Source organism: Choristoneura fumiferana, chromosome 2 (genome assembly GCF_025370935.1).
Source record: "Choristoneura fumiferana chromosome 2, NRCan_CFum_1, whole genome shotgun sequence".
Taxonomy (NCBI): domain Eukaryota; kingdom Metazoa; phylum Arthropoda; class Insecta; order Lepidoptera; family Tortricidae; genus Choristoneura; species Choristoneura fumiferana.
The window spans coordinates 6,770,321-6,791,263 of NC_133473.1; the positions used below are offsets into that span (position 1 = coordinate 6,770,321).

A 20,943-nucleotide genomic window follows, 5' to 3' on the forward strand; every position below is an offset into this window, starting at 1 on the left:
GGATTACTTTACAAATATTCGTTTACATTACAAATATTATATTACAAGTACTTAGTTTATATTTTTGTTAGATTTTTTTTTATTCGGCTAGATAGCACACGAGCAAGTGGGTCTCCTGATGGTAAGAGATCACCACCGCCCATAAACATCTGCGACACCAGGGGTATTGCAGATGCGTTGCCAACATAGAGGCCTAAGATGGGATACCTCAAGTGCTAGTAACCGGCTGTCTTACTCTCCACGCCGAAACACAACAGTGCATGCACTGCTGCTTCACGGCAGGATTAGCGAGCAAGATGATGGTAGCAATCCGGGCGGACCTTGCACAAGGTCCTACCACCTGCAAAAAAAAATCGCTTTCATTTAAGTCACCGCGGTGCGACCGCTTAGTTGGAGTGCTTAACTTAGTATGCGTTTCGCGTTGCACCAATGACCCAAATGGGTCCCTAAATAATTCTTCACTTTATTTTGATGAAGTTAGCCCTGGCATGGCAAAAAACCGGTACTGTTCAGCCAAGTTTGTATATATATTACCAGTACTACGCGTTACTGAATTGATTACCTTACGACCTTCGCTCAGGAAACTCTAACTTCATCAGTAATGTGATGAATTAGTGCGTGCTCAGTCGTATATCGTTTATATCTATTTATTGAAAGATAAAATGGTATTTACGTTTTTAGTACTGTTATGTGCGTGTGGGTGTGTTTTTGCAATTGATACCGGGTTCCCGGCTGGTTATATGGGGGACTGTGAGTTTCATTCAGATATAAATTTATAGAATTACAATAAAATACGACTAATAGGTAACTTAAGATAACACGTCAAAAAAAGTAGGATATAAGTTACCATGTACATAGGTGACCGACTTGCTCCTTTGAAGAAAGAAAGATTTCATTTACACACTTAATTTCAAATTTAATTGTCTCATAATAAGAGCAAGTTTTCAAAAGTGTGGGTTAAATTTTAAAATAGTCATACTCTAGAGCAGTGTTTGTCAAACTTTTTCAGGACGCCCCCCCCCCCTTGGTTGGAAAAATATTTGGCGACCCCCTGCCTACCTCCACTTAAATACGTTATTTGTATTATCCTACATACGTTGATAGATATTGATAATACAATTGAATAATCCGACACAATAACGGTGAGAGTATTTTATAAATACCGTGACCCCCTAAAGGGGCATCCACGACCCACAGTTTGAAAAACACTGCTCTAGAGATCTAGACCAACCAACCCTGCAGGATAAAGTGTAATAATAATTAACAAGTTAATGCTGATCTAAGAACACTGCATAACGATAAATTACTCCACCCAGGTCCAGGGATGTACAATGACACACAGTTCTCGGACAGTACAAAGCGCTCCCTGTCTGTGGTAGTGATGTGGCCAACCAATGGTTTCATCCGCAGTCAGGAGAGGAAGTGCCAGCTTAGTGTCCGCGGCGCTGCCTGTGTAGCTCGACACCTGAACCTTAACAAAAGAAAGACACAGGTGAGGGTTTTGATCTAAATGCCTCCAGAATTATCTATAGTGTAATGTCAACTAGCACTAACTTACCTATATCTTAAAAACTGTACTCGTAATAGTCTATTAATTGCGATAGTATCCAGAAATATAAAAAGTACAATTTTTTTATCATAATGGCCGGGCATTATGAAAAAATGACCAATATGAGATAGCAATTTGATAAAACCTATTCAATTAATTACATTGCCCGGGCATTATACATAAGTAATGTCTATCCCCTATTGGGCAAAGTAATAAAAAAACATGTCTCATTACTATTTTATTTTTTATTTTTACGTAAAATTTAATGAATCTTTAGATATCTATCAAAATCTGTAAAGTAAGTAATCTTAATGGTAGAATTTTATTCTGGCACTCGCCGGCCGCTGCCGCTCGCTCGCTGCGCTCGTCGTCGCACCTAGCTCTCCGATTGAATGAATCAGACTACAGCCACCCAAGAATCAGTTGTAATCAAATTGCCCAACGATCATGAAGCAATATTCATAAAGCCCGGACAGTGTGATAAATAATTTACATAATAATTATCACTTTGCCCGGCATAGCTTGTCATTATTCATAATGCCCGGGCATTATATATAATGCCCTTATTAATCACTTGGTCCATAACATATCTGTAATTAATGGCAAATGAGTTGCATCATTCATCTAAAGACTCGTATCTGTTGATGCCGTTTAAGGTAATTTTGACACAATATTTTTCACAACACCTTTGTCAAGGTTAAGCTGGTTGGAATGTTAAAAATAAAAATATTAAATCATTGGCAAGTAAACATCAATTAAAAACGTTAATTGTTGTTTACCTTCTTTTTGCGTTTGCCATACTTTTGACCCGACTGCCCGAAGGAAGTATTTCATACTAAAGTATGAAAAAGTTTAAAGTTTACTTTTTCTCTGATTTTGTATTTTATTTAATAAGTACCTAGTCGTAGAAAAACGCAACGCAATGTATGCAACGTTGTAAAAGTGAGTCAAAAAAATCTCGAAGCGTCTTCTTACGATGTTCGCTACGCTCACATCGTAACTCAGGCCACTCGCCTTTTTTCATACAGTTGAATAAAATACTTTTTTTACCCTGTGCGTCACTTCCTGCTGTACTTATGGATATCAATTAACTTTTTTCTTTTCGATTTGCGTATTGAATGTCAGCGCTAAATTTAACAAATAAGATATTCACTGAATGTCTCAGAGCGTGATAGTTTTTTTTTATTCTACTGGATGGCAAACGAGCAAATGGGTCTCCTGATGGTAAGAGATAACAACCGCCCACAATCATCTACAACACCAGGGGTATTGCAGATGCGTTGCCAACCTAGAGGCCTAAGATGGGATACCGCAAGTGCCAGTAATTTCACCGGCTGTCTTACTCTCCACGCCGAAACACAACAGTGCAAGCACTGCTGCTTCACGGCAGGATTAGCGAGCAAGATGGTGGTAGCAATGCGGGCGCCTGCAAACAGTATTTACCTAATGGAGATCCTGTATACCATATTTTACATGATCTCGGCCTATGTAAATACGTCCCACTGCAGGGCACAGATCTCCTCCCAACTTTACGGTGATGGAAAAATACCGTGAGTAAACCTGCTGCCTGAATTTAATAGTGTATGTGATATTTAATAGTGTATGTAAATTACACATAGGTACACTATTAAATTCCTTCGCAGTTGTGTGCAGGTTTACTCACGGTATTTGTCCATCACCCAAAAGTTAATGGTTAATTTCGAAAGTAATTTCAAATGTAGTACACCGCCACTACATCTCCTAAATATTTATTTATTCGACGGTGGAAGCTTTTACATTTCTACTGAACATAAATTATTATACCTACTACACTACTATACATATATATTATACCTAGGCACATCTCTAATACGTATAGGGACTGAAAGAACTAGATACCCTGAGGTAATGACAATAGAATGTTTCCATAACCATGTAATTTTTATTTTTTATATATTTTTAATTTACTTTGTTTCACTTGTACAGTCGGCCCATGAAAATGTTGAGCACTTTAGTACTTTGTCAAATTAAACCAGATCAAGGCAGAGTGGTACGCGTGTTGAAATAGGTTGTCAATGTCAATGTGACATGGTTTAAGTTGCTTATCATTTTCATGGGCCGACTGTACCTACCTATTGTTAAGCAAGTGATTTTCTGCTTCTTGACAACTTTCTTGTACAGCACCAGCATTAATATCTGCCACAGCGGAGCGTGCAAAAATATCTGACACTTCCTTCCGGGCCAAATAAAGTCGTATCAGATATTTATGCACGCTTGTCAGATATTGGTGCTGGTGACTGTACTTAGCGCATTATTCTTAGCAGTGATAGTCTTTTCCAAAAACGCTAACTTACAGAACAAGCATTTTGATCTCGCCGTGTCTACTACCAGGTAATGATAACCGGTTACCTGGACGCAACGTTTTCTCCAGTGGTACGGTCGGTGGCGGCGCCTTACCTTGAGATGGGACGAAACATTATTTTGGTGGAAGTATTTCCGCTGCTAATCCGCCCTTACCCCATGTGAGTACCTACTTACAATACAATCTATGAGTAAAACTTAAGAAAAGTTACGGTCATCTTTGAAACGATATGTGCATTTATCAAAAACTATAGTACGTAGGTAAACAAGATTTCATTATTGTACCATCAGGCAAATATGTGGTCTACCACTCTAAAGTTGATAATCGTTTGCATGTCACAAAACAATAATGCCAATAGACGTGCCTGTCAACTTGAAAGTTCGACTTTAGCGACATATTCATTGGATAGGAACTTGTTTAAAAATTGATAGACCACTTGTTTGGTTGATGGTACCATTCATTTATAGAAAGGGGTTTCCCCAATTTCGACACTGTATACTTTCTTTCATTTAAGGTTTGAATTAATGGTCAAATTGTCACAACGTTGGTGGTCACACGTTTCTCGATATTTCGGAAAAGATTTTAAAATAGTAAATAGATAATAACAATTATAACAAAAAATGCTATACCCTACCAGGGTTCATGTTAACTTTAAGAGCTTATGTTACATGTATGCAATATATAAATAAATAAATACAAATGGACTAAAAATACCTAGTTACATGTACATTTATTAGCGGTATTTATTATGGTTTTATCATAGAAGTTAAAACAATTTTAAATAGTTTCGTTGCTTCATTTAAAATAGTGTGCAAATTTAACTGTTAAGTTTCAAATGTTAAAATAAATGGAGTATAAGCAATGGAAAATTTCGTGCTCATTCTAATCGGTCCGAATCGTAGGTGCGACAAAAATGTGAAATATATTATAGTAGGTATTATCCAGTTATTATTCAGTATTATTTTTAATGGAACGTACAGAGAAACCATAGGAAACCCATTGAAACTAAATAGGTACCTAATATATCTCGACATTTTGACGTCCCATAACTTTTCAAATTTACCATGAGCTTTCGGTAAAGGAAATTATCTTATTGATTTCTATACCTATACACCTGCGAATCAATTCAACAGTAACCGCGGTTCTCAATCTGCAATGGACCGATGTCGAAGCAGCAACTCAGGGCCATTTATCACAGATGATGAGTAGTAACTGTTCTAGGGCAGCCCGAATAACCCGGCCGCTTGGCGAGATTCTCGGCGAGTTCTTAGCAGAGTTGAGTCGTCGCGGCCTGCCACCGAACCGGCTGGAGTTGTCCGGAGGCAGTCTCGGCGCGCACATCGCGTACTACGCAGCTGCCAAGTACCGGGAGCTGACGGGACAAAAGCCGGCGCGGTTGTCAGGTTTGATCTACCGAAGAAAGGTACAGTCGAACCATTTGATTCCTGACCCACCGTAGAACGTTCTCGCAGTAAGCGACATAATGAATTCCCTTGTAAAGCAATGCAATGTCAAAGTTGGTTCGATAAAGTACCAAAGGTAACCTACGTGTGGGTAGGTACAATGTACAGCCATAGCGTCAAAATATGTATACATCGACCTTAAGTTTAGTGGCATAAAGGTGTATAGATATTTTTGACGTATTGGTAACGTATATATATTTCGCATGCTTAGTAATAAACGGTCTTAACTCAAAAATCGTGAATTTTGGCAAATCGAGTTAAAGTTTAAGTAATTAGCACTTCTCGTTTCCGTTGAATTATTTGGTAGGATTTAATTTTGTTTACTATGTTTTTTATAATTCCTAACGTGTACATAATGTCTACTTGCACTTTTTTCTTATAAAGCAATTTTTTTTATATATTTAATAATATTGCAAAGGTTTAAAAAAAACATTGCATTCATATATCACTTTATTACAAAATGTAGCAAAATGTAGCGAAATAAAAAAATAATAAATGATGCAAGTCTTAATACAACACCAAGTATTCAAGGATTATTTAATAAAACGAGGCAATCCGAATTACATCACTTCATTTTGCGTTTGATTTTTGTGCTAAAAAGAAGTAAATCCAAATATGCTTTATTTGCTTAAAAGTTATTCAAAATACTCATGTTTTCCTTCTTGCAATAACGATATATCTTCAAATGGCTCACAAAAGCAACTACTTGCTCGCAAGTAAGTCGGAACATGACTGAAGGTAGCTGCTTTAGCACCAAATGAAATTTGCAATTTGTTAAAAGTAAAACGCATCAAGTCGTGCTATCTCTTTATAATACCCGATTTAGGCTGGTTTAAGAAAGAGAGCCGATAGTGCTCTCAGATATAAGCCGTTTTAGTACAATAACTAAATTTTCGCCAATTTTGAGTTAGGCCCGTTTATTACTAAGCATGCGATTTATGCTTTTGAACGTACCAGTAAGTAATGTGCATGGGTGAATATTTTTGTTAGATAAGCCAGATCGAGAGTGAGAGAACGCTGAGGTAGGTGTACATCAACTGCACACTCCCACACAAGCTTTCTCGAAGACATGCTGCGTAGTTTTCGATTAAATTCTTTAACAAAACCGGCCAAGAGCGTGTCGGACACGGGTTCCGTGTAGGGTTCCGTAGCCATTACGAAAAAAATAAGTAATATTTCTCTAAGGATTTCGTATTTTATACGGAATCATCCAAGTTTAGGTATATCTTATACCTTAGGCTGCTACGAGGGTCATGCCAAAAGAAATTAGATACTCCATGCTCGTTTGATTGATACTGGCCAGTTATACACCACCGTGAAGGCTGATTAAATAGCTATAAATTTAAAAATGGAATACTCCGGAAGTCCAGTAACAAAAAAAAAAAAAATATTTTTCTGATTGATTCTGGCGGGAATTTGCGGTTACAATGGAACTTAGTCGACGTGATTTTCGAGTTATGATTTATTATGACTTTAAAAAAGGTTTAAAGCCCCAAGAATGTTTTGAACTTTTAGCCACGACTTTTGGTGAGTCTGCTTGTTCTCGTGCAACTGTCTTTAATTGGTTTGCTGAATTTAAAAGAGGGCGGGAGAGCTTTGAAGATGAGGCAAAGTCGGGGCGACCGCCAACCGCAGTTACTCAAGAAAATGTGCAAGCCGTGGAAAAAAATATCCGTGAGAACCGACGAATTACATACGTAGAGCTTGAGCGTGATCTAGGCATTGGATCAGCAGTACTGCAAACCATAATTCATGGACAACTGTCCCTCCATAAGCGTTGTTCGAGATGGGTGCCGCATAAACTCAACGATTTGCAGAAAGAACGCCGCGTGGATTGGTGTAATTTATGATAAATAAATCGATGCTAGCGAGAAGAAAACTGTGTATGATATACTGACAGGTGACGAAACATGGTTGCATAACTACGATCCTGAAACAAAGCGGCAGTCAACGGTATGTTACGGTATGTTATACATCCCTGTATTTCTTTTTTTTTTTTTTCTTAATGTATAATATAGTTTTAAAGTATTTTATTTTGTAATTTTATTTTTATGAAAAAATGACTTTCTGCCAAGTTTCTTGCGGCGCATTCTTCTTGGCAATGATGGTCTTTCCGAAAGCGCTGGTAGTTAAAAAATGACGTGTAAAAGTGCCCATTGCGGTCTATTTACTGAATAAATCATTTGAATTTTTTAATTTTGAATTATGGTGCTTTGAAGATGAACCGACTCCAACAAAATGTCGCCGAGCACGAAGCACACAGAAACAAATGGTTGCCTCATTTTTCTGCAAGACAGGCCATATTGCGACTGTGGTGTTAGAGGATCAAAGAACTGTCAACTCAGAATGGTATGTGACAGTTTGTGCTCCACAGGTGCTGTCAGCTTGGTGTGACAAGCGGCCAAAGTCAGGAACCCAGCACCTGCTCTGGCACCACGACAACGCCGCCCCGCACACTTCTGCCACAACACTCGACTATTTTAGTTCGAAAAATTTCACTATACTCCTGAATATTCTCATGATCTGGCACCCTGTGATTTTTACCTGTTTCCAAAAATTAAAGAAAAATTAAAAGTACCTAAGGCGATTTGAAACCAAAGAAACCCTGGCTGCCTATAATTATGAAATTTCTGAGGTACCCAAAGAAGAATGGTCACTGACATTTTCCAAATGGTTTAGCCGGATGAAAAAGTGTATACGTGCTCACGGTGAATACTTCGAAAAAATAGATAGCAATAATAAATATTAAACCTTGTAGTTTTTGAATATCTAATTTATTTTGGCATGACCCTCGTATTTACTCTTAAACTAATAATAATTCGCTCGATTTTTATGAAAATTTGCACTTTAAAGTTGAATATTTCGCAAACAAATCACTGAATCGAAAAATCGACCTAGTAAATCCGTAATGGTTTTAAAAGACCTATTCAACGATACCCCACACCATAGGGTTGGATGAGAAAAAAAAAACACCCCTACTTTACGTCTATGGGATACTTACCCTAAAAAAATTTTTTTATAAATTTTTATTGAAAATTACAGCTTTCTAGCATTGATATTCCCTGAGAAAATCCGCGGACGGACAGACAGACAGACAGACATGGCGAAACTATAAGGGTTCCGTTTTTGCCATTTTGGCTCCGGAACCCTAAAAAAGTAAAACCGACTCCAAGAAACTAAAAAATAACTACGGAATCTAGTTTCTTCAATTTACTTACGTCGAATGTCGAGATATGCCCGACATATTTCGAACCAATCCGTAGTTCTTTCTCAAGACGAGCTTAAACAAAAACCCGCAAGAGCGCTGGCGAGCAGTTTTTTTTTTTTTTTTTTTTATTCGACTGGATGGCAAACGAGCAAGTGGGTCTCCTGGTGGTAAGAGATCACCACCGCCCACAAACATCTGCAACACCGGGGGTATTGCAGACGCGTTGCCAACCTAGAGGCCTAAGATGGGATACCTCACGTGCCAGTAATTTCACCGGCTGTCTTACTCTCCACGCCGAAACACAACATGCAAGCACTGCTGCTTCACGGCAGGATTAGCGAGCAAGATGGTGGTAGCAATCCGGGCGGACCTTGCACAAGGTCCTACCACCTGCAAAATTTTGCAAAATTGTTTCGCAATCGTTTTTCCATTCGACCTCGCCTTGAGAAAGAATCACGGATGGGATCAAAACATGTCGAGCGTATCTCGACTATTAATACGTGACTGAATCGTGTATCTATTTTAATAATTATTTCACGTACATAGTTGTTGATGGCATATCCCGACCCGTGTGGTGTCGGGTTAGAATTTACACCTCTCCATTTCTTCCGTGGATGTCGTAAGAGGCGACTGAGGATATCGGTATGGTATATACCGTAGGCGACAGGCTAGCAACCTGTCACTATTGTACCGTTTTTGTCAAACTTAGAACCTAAAATTGCTAAAAGTGGCTCCGAAGCGGTAACGTTTCGTGTGCTCTGCCTACCCCATTTGGGAATACAGGCGTGATGATGTGTGTGTGTGTGGCATATCCGTAGTGCATGTAGTGTCTTTAGACTACAGTTGTGAACTTGCAGGCTTGGACCCCGCTGGCCCGTGTTTCCGCAACCTGCCGCCCTCACAGCGATTCAATCCTGAGGGCGCTGAGAAGGTAGACGTGCTTCACACTAATATAGACGGGTTCGGGATCGCGGACCCTATCGGACACGTCGACTTCTACGCTAATGGCGGTAAGAATCTATAGATAGGAAAACAAAAAATTTGCTCTCACGCGATCCATCACGCACTAAGGCTCCGTTTCCACCAGAGATGTACGAGGATGTGTTGCGAGAAATGTGTTTTTCATGAACCAATAGAAACGCTTTTTTACCTTTTATTTCATATACCATTTAAGTACTCGAGGGTTGTGAAATAAAACGAAAAAGGTTCACGAATAAAAAAATTCTGGCTCATTCAAATAGCTCCTTCTGTTGCAGGTGAATATCAACCATCAATGTTTGGAGACTTCATCATGCCTTGCTTCCTGTTATGCAGCCACATTCGCTCCGCGTTCTACTGGCTGCTGGCCTACGAAAATCCAGACAAGTTCATAGCAGTTCGCTGCGAATCTGTCGCAAAAGCCAGACACGGGGACTGCTACAACGACACAGTCGTACCGAACTTCCTTGGACCAAAAACAAATTTCACCAACAAGGGAATATACTATCTTCCCACCAAAGAACAGTTGCCATACTACATAGGTGAAGAGGGCCTAAAAAAACGAAAATACAACCACAACGGTTACCTACTCAGAGTTTCGCCAGACAACGATGTTATAGTATGACACAAAATAAAACCATTTGGAGACTTCAGACAAATTTATTTCAATATCAATCATTACAAAATCCATTAAACAACAACTACGTTAGTTAGACCGATTTAATTTCGTATTGAATCTATCTAAATGTATGTACAGAAAGGACCCTCTATCGTGATCAGTCGAGTTAAGCTCTGAGTGCTCAAGATACGTTCACCGATTGATTTGAGCTCAATAATGGAAGCAACTTATTGTTGACAGCGTTGAGATTGACACCAGCGACTATAATATTGAATACGAATACTGTGTCGTACAAGTGGGCCGGATGAGCGTGCAGTGTTCAAAAACGTTCTTCAAATTCTCGTTAAAAGAACGAAACAGTAATTACTAAGAACACTGGACGCTTCGGGCGCAGTCGATTTTTTTTTGGCTCTAAGACAGGTAGAGATTTTTAAAGACTTTACAAAAAATATACGCTGGTGTTGATCCAAACGGTGTCGTACAGATCCGAATTACATCAGAAATGCAAACCAGATATTAATACTAACTAACTCACACGACTCTGCGTATGTTCATAATCATAACATTGAAGCATTACATAGAAAAAACGTCACTAAGCGATGCACAGAAAACACAAAATTTGCGATATAGTGATAACTCCGAAAATATATTTGCAAAATACAAATTAATATCAACATAATGTACTTGATTTAGCTTTATTCCAATAAATAGTCCATCTAAAAATAATTCCTAGTCTATCCAGGGATAAAAATATATTTTACAATCATTAATACAATAGCATGGAAACAGTGCAGTACAAACGCGAAAAACAAAATACCTAATTTGAGTTGAAGAACAAAATGTATAAATTGTTAGGAAAACTGAGAAAAATAACAATTTACTCTCATTTATAAACCAACAATAATCCATTCAGATCTTAATAAAACATCACAAAAAACACAGTCAATCGATTAATTTATCATATTGGATTATTTTACATCAATGTAATTTATCATTATAACTCTTATTCCCCATTTGAACGAATTTATTTGTGACATACGGAATCAATTTTTCAAAATAGATCATTGACTGTATCATACATCTATTTCAAATACTCAACCCTAGTCATAAGGTAAACTAACCTGTTAGCAAATTTTTTGTCAGGTCCTTACCATCACTTCAAAATTTCACCTTCGAAATGGTAAACTCTCAACTCAATGTATAACTTATAAACAAAAAATATGCCTTTACAATTTGCATGCCCTGAGGCTGTTTTCACCACTAAATTCTGTCTCACGGTATTGAAAAACGGGTGCTCGTGATCGCATTTACATCTCTTTCTGTCCTTATCCTATTCCTATGTCATGTGACAGAAAGTAGTGGTGAAAACAATTATGATTCCGAATGCGTTAGACAATAAGGCATCAGGTTTTTGTTAATTCAAATGAAGGAAACTGTCAATGCAATTCGTTCAAATGGGGTTTACAATTATAATACTGAATTTTAAACATAAATATAATTGGCTTGCCACAAAAACTTAAACAAGTCTAAGACATGCCTAAACTTACTGTTTTCTATTACTGACATGTATTAACGCATGTTCAACGTTTGTTCAAGTTTTTATGATAACACAGTAGAGATTAATCGCGTGGAATGTAAAAAATTAAAATGAGCCGTTTAGATTTTCGTTTTAAATTTAGACCACATTTTGTAGTGATATGCGTATGATCTGAGGAAATCTTTAGAAGATTGACTCGATAATCATCATTTTAAAGCATCAAGCTAATTTCCCTTTATAAAATCTGACGTGTACCTATACGTATCAGAGTTTAGATATGTATGTTCATTGCTAAGCGAAGAGCTGTAGTGCTCATAATGAGTGAGTGCCGATAAAAATAATAATAAATTGACATCGAGATATTTCACTCGCAGTACAGTACGATTACTTGGAGTTAACACTTGACAGATGGGCGTGCCTTCAGTCAATTTTCAACTTTGAGGTCATACAAATAAAATAGTTTTCACATAATCTGTAAACGTGGGTAGCGGTATACTAAAAATGGCTTTATTTGTATGACGTCAAAGTTGAAAATTGACTGAAGGCACGCCCATCTGTCAAGTGTTAACTCCAAGTAATCGTACTGTAACACTGTTACTTTTCAGTCCATATTCACAGTCGACATCTGACAGGAGAAAAGGTTGAAAAAATAACGCCATACTCAAATTCTCTCTTCATTGATATTGACTTCAGTACGCTTACTAAACCTCCGATTACTATCTTTTTCATCGCCGGGTGTGTCCTAAATACAGCACAAATTTGACCTATGTAAATTTATAGACATAATAAAAATGGCTATAGCACTGCTCTGTCAAGGGCAACGTACAAATTTGTCACATTAGCCCATAGGGCAAAACATTAACTAACGAGAAATAATACTTCGTACATGTTACTGAGACTTTGTGATGTATATAAATTAGTGGCCTTGACTTTACAGTTATGAGTATTTATCTACGTACATATAAGGTAAACGTCCGAGTGTTAGACACGCTAATGCCCAATAGATGTCATTCTGCTGTCATCTCTATTCCTAATGATATAAGATTAAAGATGCCTACTATTGGGACTAGGGTTGCCAGGTCCTCAAACGTAATAGCCGGACGGACCAGCCAGTTTGGCCGGACTTTTGGGCAAAAAGGCCGGACCCCATTATTAAGGACTAGCTTATGCCCGAAGCTTCGAACGCGTCAAAAAAAAAATTTTTTTTTTTCGTTATAAATGGTAGCCTATGTACTTCCCAGAGTTATAAACTCTATACCAAATTTCATTTAAATCGGTTCAGTAGTTTAAGCGTGAAGTAGTAACAGGCAGGCAGACCGACAGACAGACAGGCTGAGTTACTTTTGCATATATAACATAAAGTAGGGATTTTGTGTCTTAGTATACTTACCTATATGACAAAAAAAATGTATGTAATGTCTACGGTTATTACAATTTTTATTTTTATGAACTTATAGTCACTGGTCAGTTGTAAAAAGCCTAACAAAAGCCGTTTATTTTGGCCGGACAAGCATTGAAAAAGCCTAACTATGTCCGGCTTTATCCGGACACCTGGCAACCCTAATTGGGACAGTCACGAGCACACGTACGTTTACCTTACACTTTTCAATGTTAATACGTCACAAAAAGTCGAGAAAACGCAAATCGCGTGGCTGAAAAATTCAAGGACGGTGTGGACAGTGACATGTTAAGGTTCATACATTTGAGCATCATTAGAACCTTCTCATCCCTCCTTCTAGACACACTTAAACGTGAAGTTTTGGTATGTACTAATTGACTCTTTCAATTCCCTTTCTTTTCTTCTCTCTATACCTATAAGGGATACTTCTTATTTACTAACGTAAAAAAATTACTGCCGGTGAAATTACTGGCACTTGAGGTATCCCATCTTAGACCTCTAGGTTGGCAACGCATCTGCAATCCCCCGGTGCCCATAGACAATGGGCGGTGGTGATCTCTTACCATCAGGAGACCCACTTGCTCGTTTGCTATCCAGTCGAACAAAAAAAAAACTGGAAAAGCTGCCAAAATGTAACCTTTGCTCATATAGAAAGGTAATCCACATAATTGCAATAAAGACATACAAACGTCGTATTTTATTAACCCTTCAGCATAAATAAATTTACTTGCCCTAAATATATTTAGTTTGGCGTTTTTTGTTATTAGCAATCAAGTATACTTTTTAACGTAATCATGTACTAATTTGTAAACTTTTTTTAAACAGTAGTTCTGTAGACAGTTGTTGCTAACTCTACAAATTACAAATGATATTCGCTTGATCTAAATGTTTGGACAAATGGCCACTGTGGTACTGTTTAAAAAAATGAGTTTATTTTATATAAAAAAGTATATAAGTAGAATCCGACAACTATAAGTGACCTTAGAACTTTAGCTAGTAAGTACTCCACAGCAGCTTAGCATTCGCTTTGTGCAGTATTTACGCTTTTAGCTCAGACAGAATATAAAAGCTTCCAAGTAGCTTTTATAAAAGTATAAAATTATATTAAAATCTCATTAGCCTACTTTGGCCCAGTGAGCTTATTTAAGCGCCTACTCTTTTTGGTGGCAAGTTCATTAATACAAAGTTATTACAAAGAGCAGTTCCTAAAACCTAATTTTAACCTTTTGATCTTCAACGTGCGACAACAATTAACTCGTGATATTTATATACCTAATCATAAATTGCACGTCTGTAAGTAAAGGATTTATGGTTAAAACATCGAGCAGTAATGTCTAATAATACCGATATATTTCCGGTACGTACAGTCAGCATCAAAAGTAGCTGTACACTTTCGTACTTCGTCGTTTTACAGCCACGTACTAAACGCCATGCGAAATTGCCAATGTGTCAATGCGACAGAGTAAAAAAGTGATCCCCTACTTTTGATGCCGACTGTACGAATAATACGGTGTATTGCATTAATTATTTTCTCACTTTATTTTGTCAAGTACATCTTTCTTTTCTTACTTGCCAGTGCCAGACAAATCGTAGGTTAAATAACCTTGAAATTTTCTTTTTTTGACACATAGTGAGTGTTGACTAACAATTACAATAAATTTAATTTTAATTGGAAAACGTCCAACACTGTCGACAATGCTCTTCTCTATAAAAAAATACCGGGACGACAGAAATCAAAATTAATTTCCTAAGTGCCCTACTCGAAGCCCTGCTTACAATACCCCTGCTAAACTTTTTTTTTATAAATGCAGGGCCGATGGTACAGAGTCAAAATGCATACACAGAATAAAAATTCAGGGCTATGATTAGAGCACTTCTACCTTTTAACCTGTAACGTCTTATTTATAGATGTGACAAGCGGCATATTGCAACAGCGCAGCGAAATAAATTGCAGCGCCGTATTTATTAAAGTCCCGAAGGTTAAAGGTTAGGTTAAATTTCATAGTTCGTTTCCTAAATGTGTACGTCACAGCTCCACATAGCAGAGCCGGCAAGTCTTAGCTACCGAGGTATGTACTCCAAAGGGTACCACGCCACCGTCTCTTGCCTCAACGGCAGCGTGTTCAAGGGTATTACCACACCGCCTAAAAACGTGTTTTCCTGCAAAGAGTCGTAATGCCACACCGTAGCTTGGAGACTCCGGTTTTCGACGACGTCAATGGGGAGCCGATACTCCAGCATCTCCATGAAAGATGGATGCGAGTTGCGTTTCAGGACGCGCGTCTTGCGTTTGGTTTCTTTGGTTGGGTCTGGTACTAAATACACCTGGAATAGTATGAGAAAAAGAGCGTTCAGTATAGGTAGGTATAGGTAGGTATAGGTAGGTTTTGCAGGTGGTAGGACTTGTGCAAGGTCCGCCCGGATTGCTACCACCATCTTGCTCGCTAATCCTACCGTGAAGCAGCAGTGCTTGCACTGTTGTGTTTCGGCGTAGAGAGTAAGACAGCCGGTGAAATAACTGGCACTTGAGGTATCCCATCTTAGGCCTCTAGGTTGGCAACGCATCTGCAATACCCCTGGTGTTGCAGATGTTTATGGGCGGTGATGATCTCTTACCATCAGGAGACCCACTTGCTTGTTTTCCATCCAGTCAAATGAAAAAAAAAAAAAAAAATCTCGTGGTGCGATGTCATTGGGTGAAGTCTTGAGTCTTGAAAAAAGCTGAGGCGAAAATTACGTTTCTGTTTTAGGATATACAAGTGTGTGGATTTAACTAAGGACTATAGGTAGTCATTTTAAGTCAACGCCTACCGCATGTAATTCCTATTGAACTTAATAAATGGATATTCGAGATTTCAGAAATGTAAATTGTTGTATACAGTAACTATTATCTCTCTCACGAACCTCTAAGATTTGAACAAAAAGTACTCGGTAGGTATGATGATTGTTTGTTGCGCTATACATTTTGTTAACTCTCCCAAACATTCGGGCGAGAAGCAGAAAAGTTGACTATTCCTGGTATATCGATGGCAAACAGGCTTACCTTGACATAAGGATTCGGCGGCAAGCCCTGCGCCGTGACTGCAAGCGACTGCGCGTGCAGTATGAGTACGGACAGCACGCCGCCCGCGTACTGCACCGACAGTTTCAGCGAGCCCGACCCTGTGTTTTCTGCTTCTGTTGATTCTCCTGGAAAATACAGGCGTGTTACTAATGAAAACCTACCCCTTTATTGTATTATAGAAACTTTATTACAATATGCTCTAATGACATGTTTTATGCTTGAGGTTTTATTATATAACGCATGAACACGCGTACCTCACCATCACCATCTCTACCCTCATTCTACGCGAAAAAAAAGTAGTGGATGCTATGTTTCCGTGCCCGTTAGACGATATGGCCCTCCACATGCCATCTTCCATTTGATAAGTTTTCATTCAGCGAACGTTCCAGAACACGGTTGTAATTTATTTCTTACCTCGATTCTTCATTCGTTGAGGCTCCACGTCTTGCTGATCGCGCAGAAGCGGATGGAAGAACGTGTATACGAGGTCCGAGTGTGCGATCTCGTCAGCCAAACTGAAGAGAGACGTGAGGAACGCTTGCACGTCGCCGAACCGCCGCTCGGCCACTTGCCGGATGTTGGAGCGGCCCACGTGCAGGCCGGACGGTAAACTGGAATGGATTACCGAATAACAGATTACAAATTTGGATTATTATTACATCTGTAAGAAACATGAACAACCAAATAAAGTCAAGATAGTTTTCGGTAGGAAATTGGTAGTAGTAGTCGACTTAAAGAATACGTACACATTTTCACCTTATTAAAATAAGGTATAAATATAAAACAGTACTTAGATATAATGTGGGGCCTGATCACATCTTGACTACTATAAAATGACTAAAAAAACTCTCTAGTCTACATTGTACTACGAATTCATCAAAGAATACAAGGTACTGTGTACTGTCTAATCCTTCACCTACTGCAACCCTTGATTTAGAAATATTCACGCGCTGACAGATATTCCGAGGCTGCCAATGTGGTTCTAATACATAAACACAGCCGCTCTCGTACAAATAAATTCAGCAAATAAGAAAAAGGGCGCTAAAACATTAAACATTTTCATTTAGAATTCAATTTACTTCAACAAATGCACGTCTCTTTATAGTCTCGTGCATAGACAGGTGTTTGTAACTAAATACATTTACGTGCATTATCTAAAGAACAAAAAATTATTTAGTAATAAGCAGATTACTAGGTACTTTCAGAATTCCGAGTCAGACGACTATAACTTTTACGACAGCTATTTTCGTTTTAAGAAACAGATGGTAATGTATCTTTGGTGGATTGAAATCGAAAATTTGGCGTAATAGTCAATACATATAAGAAAAAAATAAACCACTGCGAACCTCACACAAAATGTTCCGACGATGACTAACCTGTCTATGTAATCTGTAATCATTCAAGCGGCCTTCTTAACGATGGAAGCATGTGTGTGTGTTGGCCGCTTAAAATTTAAAGGGACACAGAACATTTTTGCTGTAAATAATTCGTGGCTCGTGTTATGTCCACTTTTACGCAATGATTAATCATAGAATAATCCGCTTTTACCCGTCGATATGCGGTATCTTCGAAATAATTTAGTAACCGATAAGATTGCCAGCGTTATTCACATCACACCCAACACTCCACTATCTAATCAAGCGACTAACGATTGTTATTAACAGAAATGGACGAACAATATTAATTATTTATTTACAATAACATTGTGCCGGACTACAATTTCAGTTTTAAGGGAACTGACGAATCGTGAGTACTGGCATTTATTATTATTTATTATAATACTTAATTAAGTGTTATTACACCTCCCTATTTTTATTACTAATGTGCCAAATATCAATAAGATCATTGTTATCACTTGACTATTTTTTTAAGTCACATTGCCGACTCGACTTCAAATATAAATTTAATTTTAAACATATATTTAACTTTCGTTCAAACTTTCGTGTTGTCTTTCGCTTCGTACCTATTTAGTAGTGTAACGAATGTTTCAGCGTCGTTACTTTGCAAATATCTCATTTATTAACAATTTTTAGGTTTACACGCATATAATTTCAAACTGTAATTAGAACACTACTCAATTTACATTCCAGCTAACAAGGCGTGAACTTCTGTCCTGCGGCATATTGAACAAGACTAATGTTCAAATTCGGAGGTTTCAAAGCAACGCTGAACCTCGGTTCTTCGAGTAAGAAGAAGGAGATATATGAGAATGGGCCGGCTTTGTCCGTGGGCGGTGCTTACAGAACACATCGGGAGGAGTCCTTCGGCAAGTATTTAGTACAATTTATATATAATAGATTACATGTATCTTTTGGACATAAGGGGGCGACACGCTGACGATTCAGTGATATTGATACTCTTTCCGCATTTATCCACCCCTTTTTAACTTAACTCTCTTATCACTTAAAAAAACTTTGCAAAAACTTAACTTTATGCCGTCATGTGCCGTCTTGCCGAAAGATTCCAGAAAATTTATAGCCTCATAAGGTGATTATGTGTGAATATCGAATATCACAATTGTCTAGATGTACGAGGAAAGTCTGAACACTCATATTATTATTGTCACATCTAATAACATACTAGCTCTCGCTCCCGTGTTCAACAACAACACATACCTCTTGAACTGATAGAGGCTGGCCTCTAACATTGTGACTCCCACTCAGCACAAGTAGGTAATGGAAAACCTGCATTCACGTGAAAAGATAATCGGACTGTATCTGATACGTAGAATAGGTATCCATTTATCAGGGTATTGACATTGATCAAACATTAATAAAACTGTTGATAACTATGAATAATTCCAGGACGTGGCAGCTTGTCCGAGCCACCGAAAAAACTGACGCCATCCATGGTAAAACTACCACCTAGCGCCCAAGGTGCCGCCATCAAGACTTCAAAAAGCACAAACGACTTATCAAACCCGTACAATCTATCTCCACAATTGAGAAAGAGCACGCCCGACGTGTCAACCGATCCTAGAGGAGGCCCCTCTCATAACAGAGACTCATCAGCACTTCATCGTAATGCTAAAGCAAACAGCAAGGAGGTCAAAACAGATTTGAGAAGACAAGAAAAGGAGCAGAAGGAATTGGAGAAGAAACGCATAAACGAGCAAAAGAAAAGAGAAAAGGCAGAAGCGCAGGAGCAAGCGAGACAGGACAAGCTGAGGATACAAAGGGATAGGCAAATAGCTCAGCAGCAAGCGAGAGACGTCAAGTTAAGGAAAGAGCAAGAGAAGAAGAAGAAAGGGGCGGTGCCGCAAGTGCCTCAAGCAGCGGCGGTTCCTCAAGCAGCGGCGATTCCTCAAGCGCCGGCGGTTGCTCAGGCGCCGTTGCCTCGAGCTCCAAATCCAGGAACATCGATTCCTCCCCCACCTCCAGCTCCGCAGCGAGCAAATCCACTGGGCAAACAGACAGCGTACTCCACGAACACTCTAGAAAGTTCGATCAGCCGAAGCAGTGGTCCGCCGCCATATTCCGAAATACCTAGGAACCCAGAACCTAACAGGAAGGATAACACAGGGAATACCAGCTTCGGCAGGCCGATAGAGACTAGCAGCTGGGATATGATATCTGAGCACCGCCATCAGATATCTAGGACGGTGGCGAACGAGGCCAGCACCAAGCAAATGATGATGGATCTGCAGTTCAGCTTCGAGAAAGCGCAGGCCAATGGCAATGACAGAAATAATAGTGAAGTTTGAGTGAATATTTGTGAATACTTTTAGCGATTATTTTTAAACTTCTTAATAAATTATTAAACATGAACAAACTACGTTTTTGATGTTCTTGTTTTAAATAACACCTTAAAGCTAATATTCTATGTCACCAACTAAAAAATAGAAGTTTAATAGATTAAAGAGATACCTACCTACTTATTATAAGTTTGAAGTGTTTTACACAGCATTAAATATAAATACCAATTTGTTCACTTTATATCCAGCTATTTTTTTCCCGGCGGCGAACTTCAAAGTTGTTAGCAAATACGTCGCTATCGTGTGATTCTGATAATATCATCTACTCGTCTTAACTTCGAAAAAATCGGCCAAGTGCTCATCGGCTATGGCGTGCATTGAGTAGGCAGCAGAGTAGGCAGCGCTAATGCTTGTGACACTCTGCTGCAGCGCAAACTACCAATTGCCTCGAGACACGCGCACTATAGGGTCCCGTAATATAGCGGCAAATATCAATATTAAGTTTTGATCAACTATTACTCGTCAACCTGTAAAGCCTACTATGCGCACTAATAAAGATCTTTTCATCACACTTGCTCGTAAACAGTGTCATAACATGTGCGCGGAGGCTGGCGCTGCCAAGAGCGTAGTCAGCGGTATCGGCAATTTTTGAAAAAATACTAGTTTTTATTTTACAAATATACAATTTTACTCGCAAATGTGATGAAAAACATTGTATGTCGCACAGACGGGTACTAGAATTACGAACATCGACTCATTAAAGCCCTCAGTCTTCGACTTCGGGCGTCTAATAGACTCTCGTTCGTAATTCCTTATTTACCGCCCTTAAGACACAATGTACTATTACAGTCGGCATCATTAACTTTATAATACGCTAATAGTCGATAAATCAAAGCGCTTCGTGCAAATGATCGGAATATTAAACACAATAATAGTGGAGTTGCTTTACTAAGGGCTAGATACAGACAGACTGCATTCCAACTGCAACGTAACCGCAAAAGCGGACTGCTTAAACACTTTTATCGCAGTCAGCGTGCAGTTGTGCCGACTGCAATGGAACTGCAATGACAAATGGGCAGTCGGCAGTTGGC

General features: G+C 38.7%; 3 protein-coding genes across 4 annotated transcripts in view; 2 read left to right on the forward strand and 1 right to left on the reverse strand.

The window, feature by feature from the left end:
• Window positions 1–635: 635 nt before the first annotated feature.
• On the forward strand, window positions 636–12,758 carry LOC141441776 (lipase member H-B-like). Of its 2 annotated transcripts, none has more exons than XM_074106640.1 (6): window positions 636–665; window positions 1,317–1,492; window positions 3,920–4,050; window positions 5,112–5,293; window positions 9,419–9,571; window positions 9,818–12,758. In XM_074106640.1, the coding sequence occupies exons 2-6, from the start codon at window positions 1,325–1,327 to the stop codon at window positions 10,162–10,164; spliced, it is 981 nt and encodes a 326-aa protein (XP_073962741.1). In that variant the 5' UTR covers window positions 636–665; window positions 1,317–1,324; the 3' UTR covers window positions 10,165–12,758. The 2 variants fall into 2 exon arrangements, with proteins under 2 accessions (XP_073962741.1, XP_073962732.1); XM_074106631.1 differs by having other exon boundaries at window positions 641–750.
• The window catches only part of Pi3K68D (phosphatidylinositol-4-phosphate 3-kinase catalytic subunit Pi3K68D), a 44,696-nt gene continuing 33,938 nt past the window's right edge, over window positions 10,186–20,943 (reverse strand). The window contains exon 33 of the mRNA XM_074106621.1: window positions 10,186–15,419. Coding sequence (XP_073962722.1) covers window positions 15,156–15,419 — 264 coding nt within the window. The 3' untranslated portion in view covers window positions 10,186–15,155. The remainder of the gene's footprint in view (window positions 15,420–20,943) is intronic.
• On the forward strand, window positions 17,554–20,093 carry LOC141441785 (uncharacterized). Its single transcript, XM_074106651.1, has 3 exons — window positions 17,554–17,904; window positions 18,249–18,424; window positions 18,963–20,093. The coding sequence occupies exons 2-3, from the start codon at window positions 18,295–18,297 to the stop codon at window positions 19,859–19,861; spliced, it is 1,029 nt and encodes a 342-aa protein (XP_073962752.1). The 5' UTR covers window positions 17,554–17,904; window positions 18,249–18,294; the 3' UTR covers window positions 19,862–20,093.

Coding starts and splice junctions, on each gene's coding strand:
- LOC141441785 (XM_074106651.1), top strand. CDS start 18,295: ATGTTCAAATTCGGAGGTTTCAAAGCAACGCTGAACCTCGGTTCTTCG. Junction 18,425..18,962: donor ACATCGGGAGGAGTCCTTCG/GCAAGTATTTAG, acceptor GAATAATTCCAG/GACGTGGCAGCTTGTCCGAG.
- LOC141441776 (XM_074106631.1), top strand. CDS start 663: ATGGTATTTACGTTTTTAGTACTGTTATGTGCGTGTGGGTGTGTTTTT. Junction 4,051..5,111: donor CTAATCCGCCCTTACCCCAT/GTGAGTACCTAC, acceptor TAACTGTTCTAG/GGCAGCCCGAATAACCCGGC. Junction 5,294..9,418: donor AAAGCCGGCGCGGTTGTCAG/GTTTGATCTACC, acceptor GTGAACTTGCAG/GCTTGGACCCCGCTGGCCCG.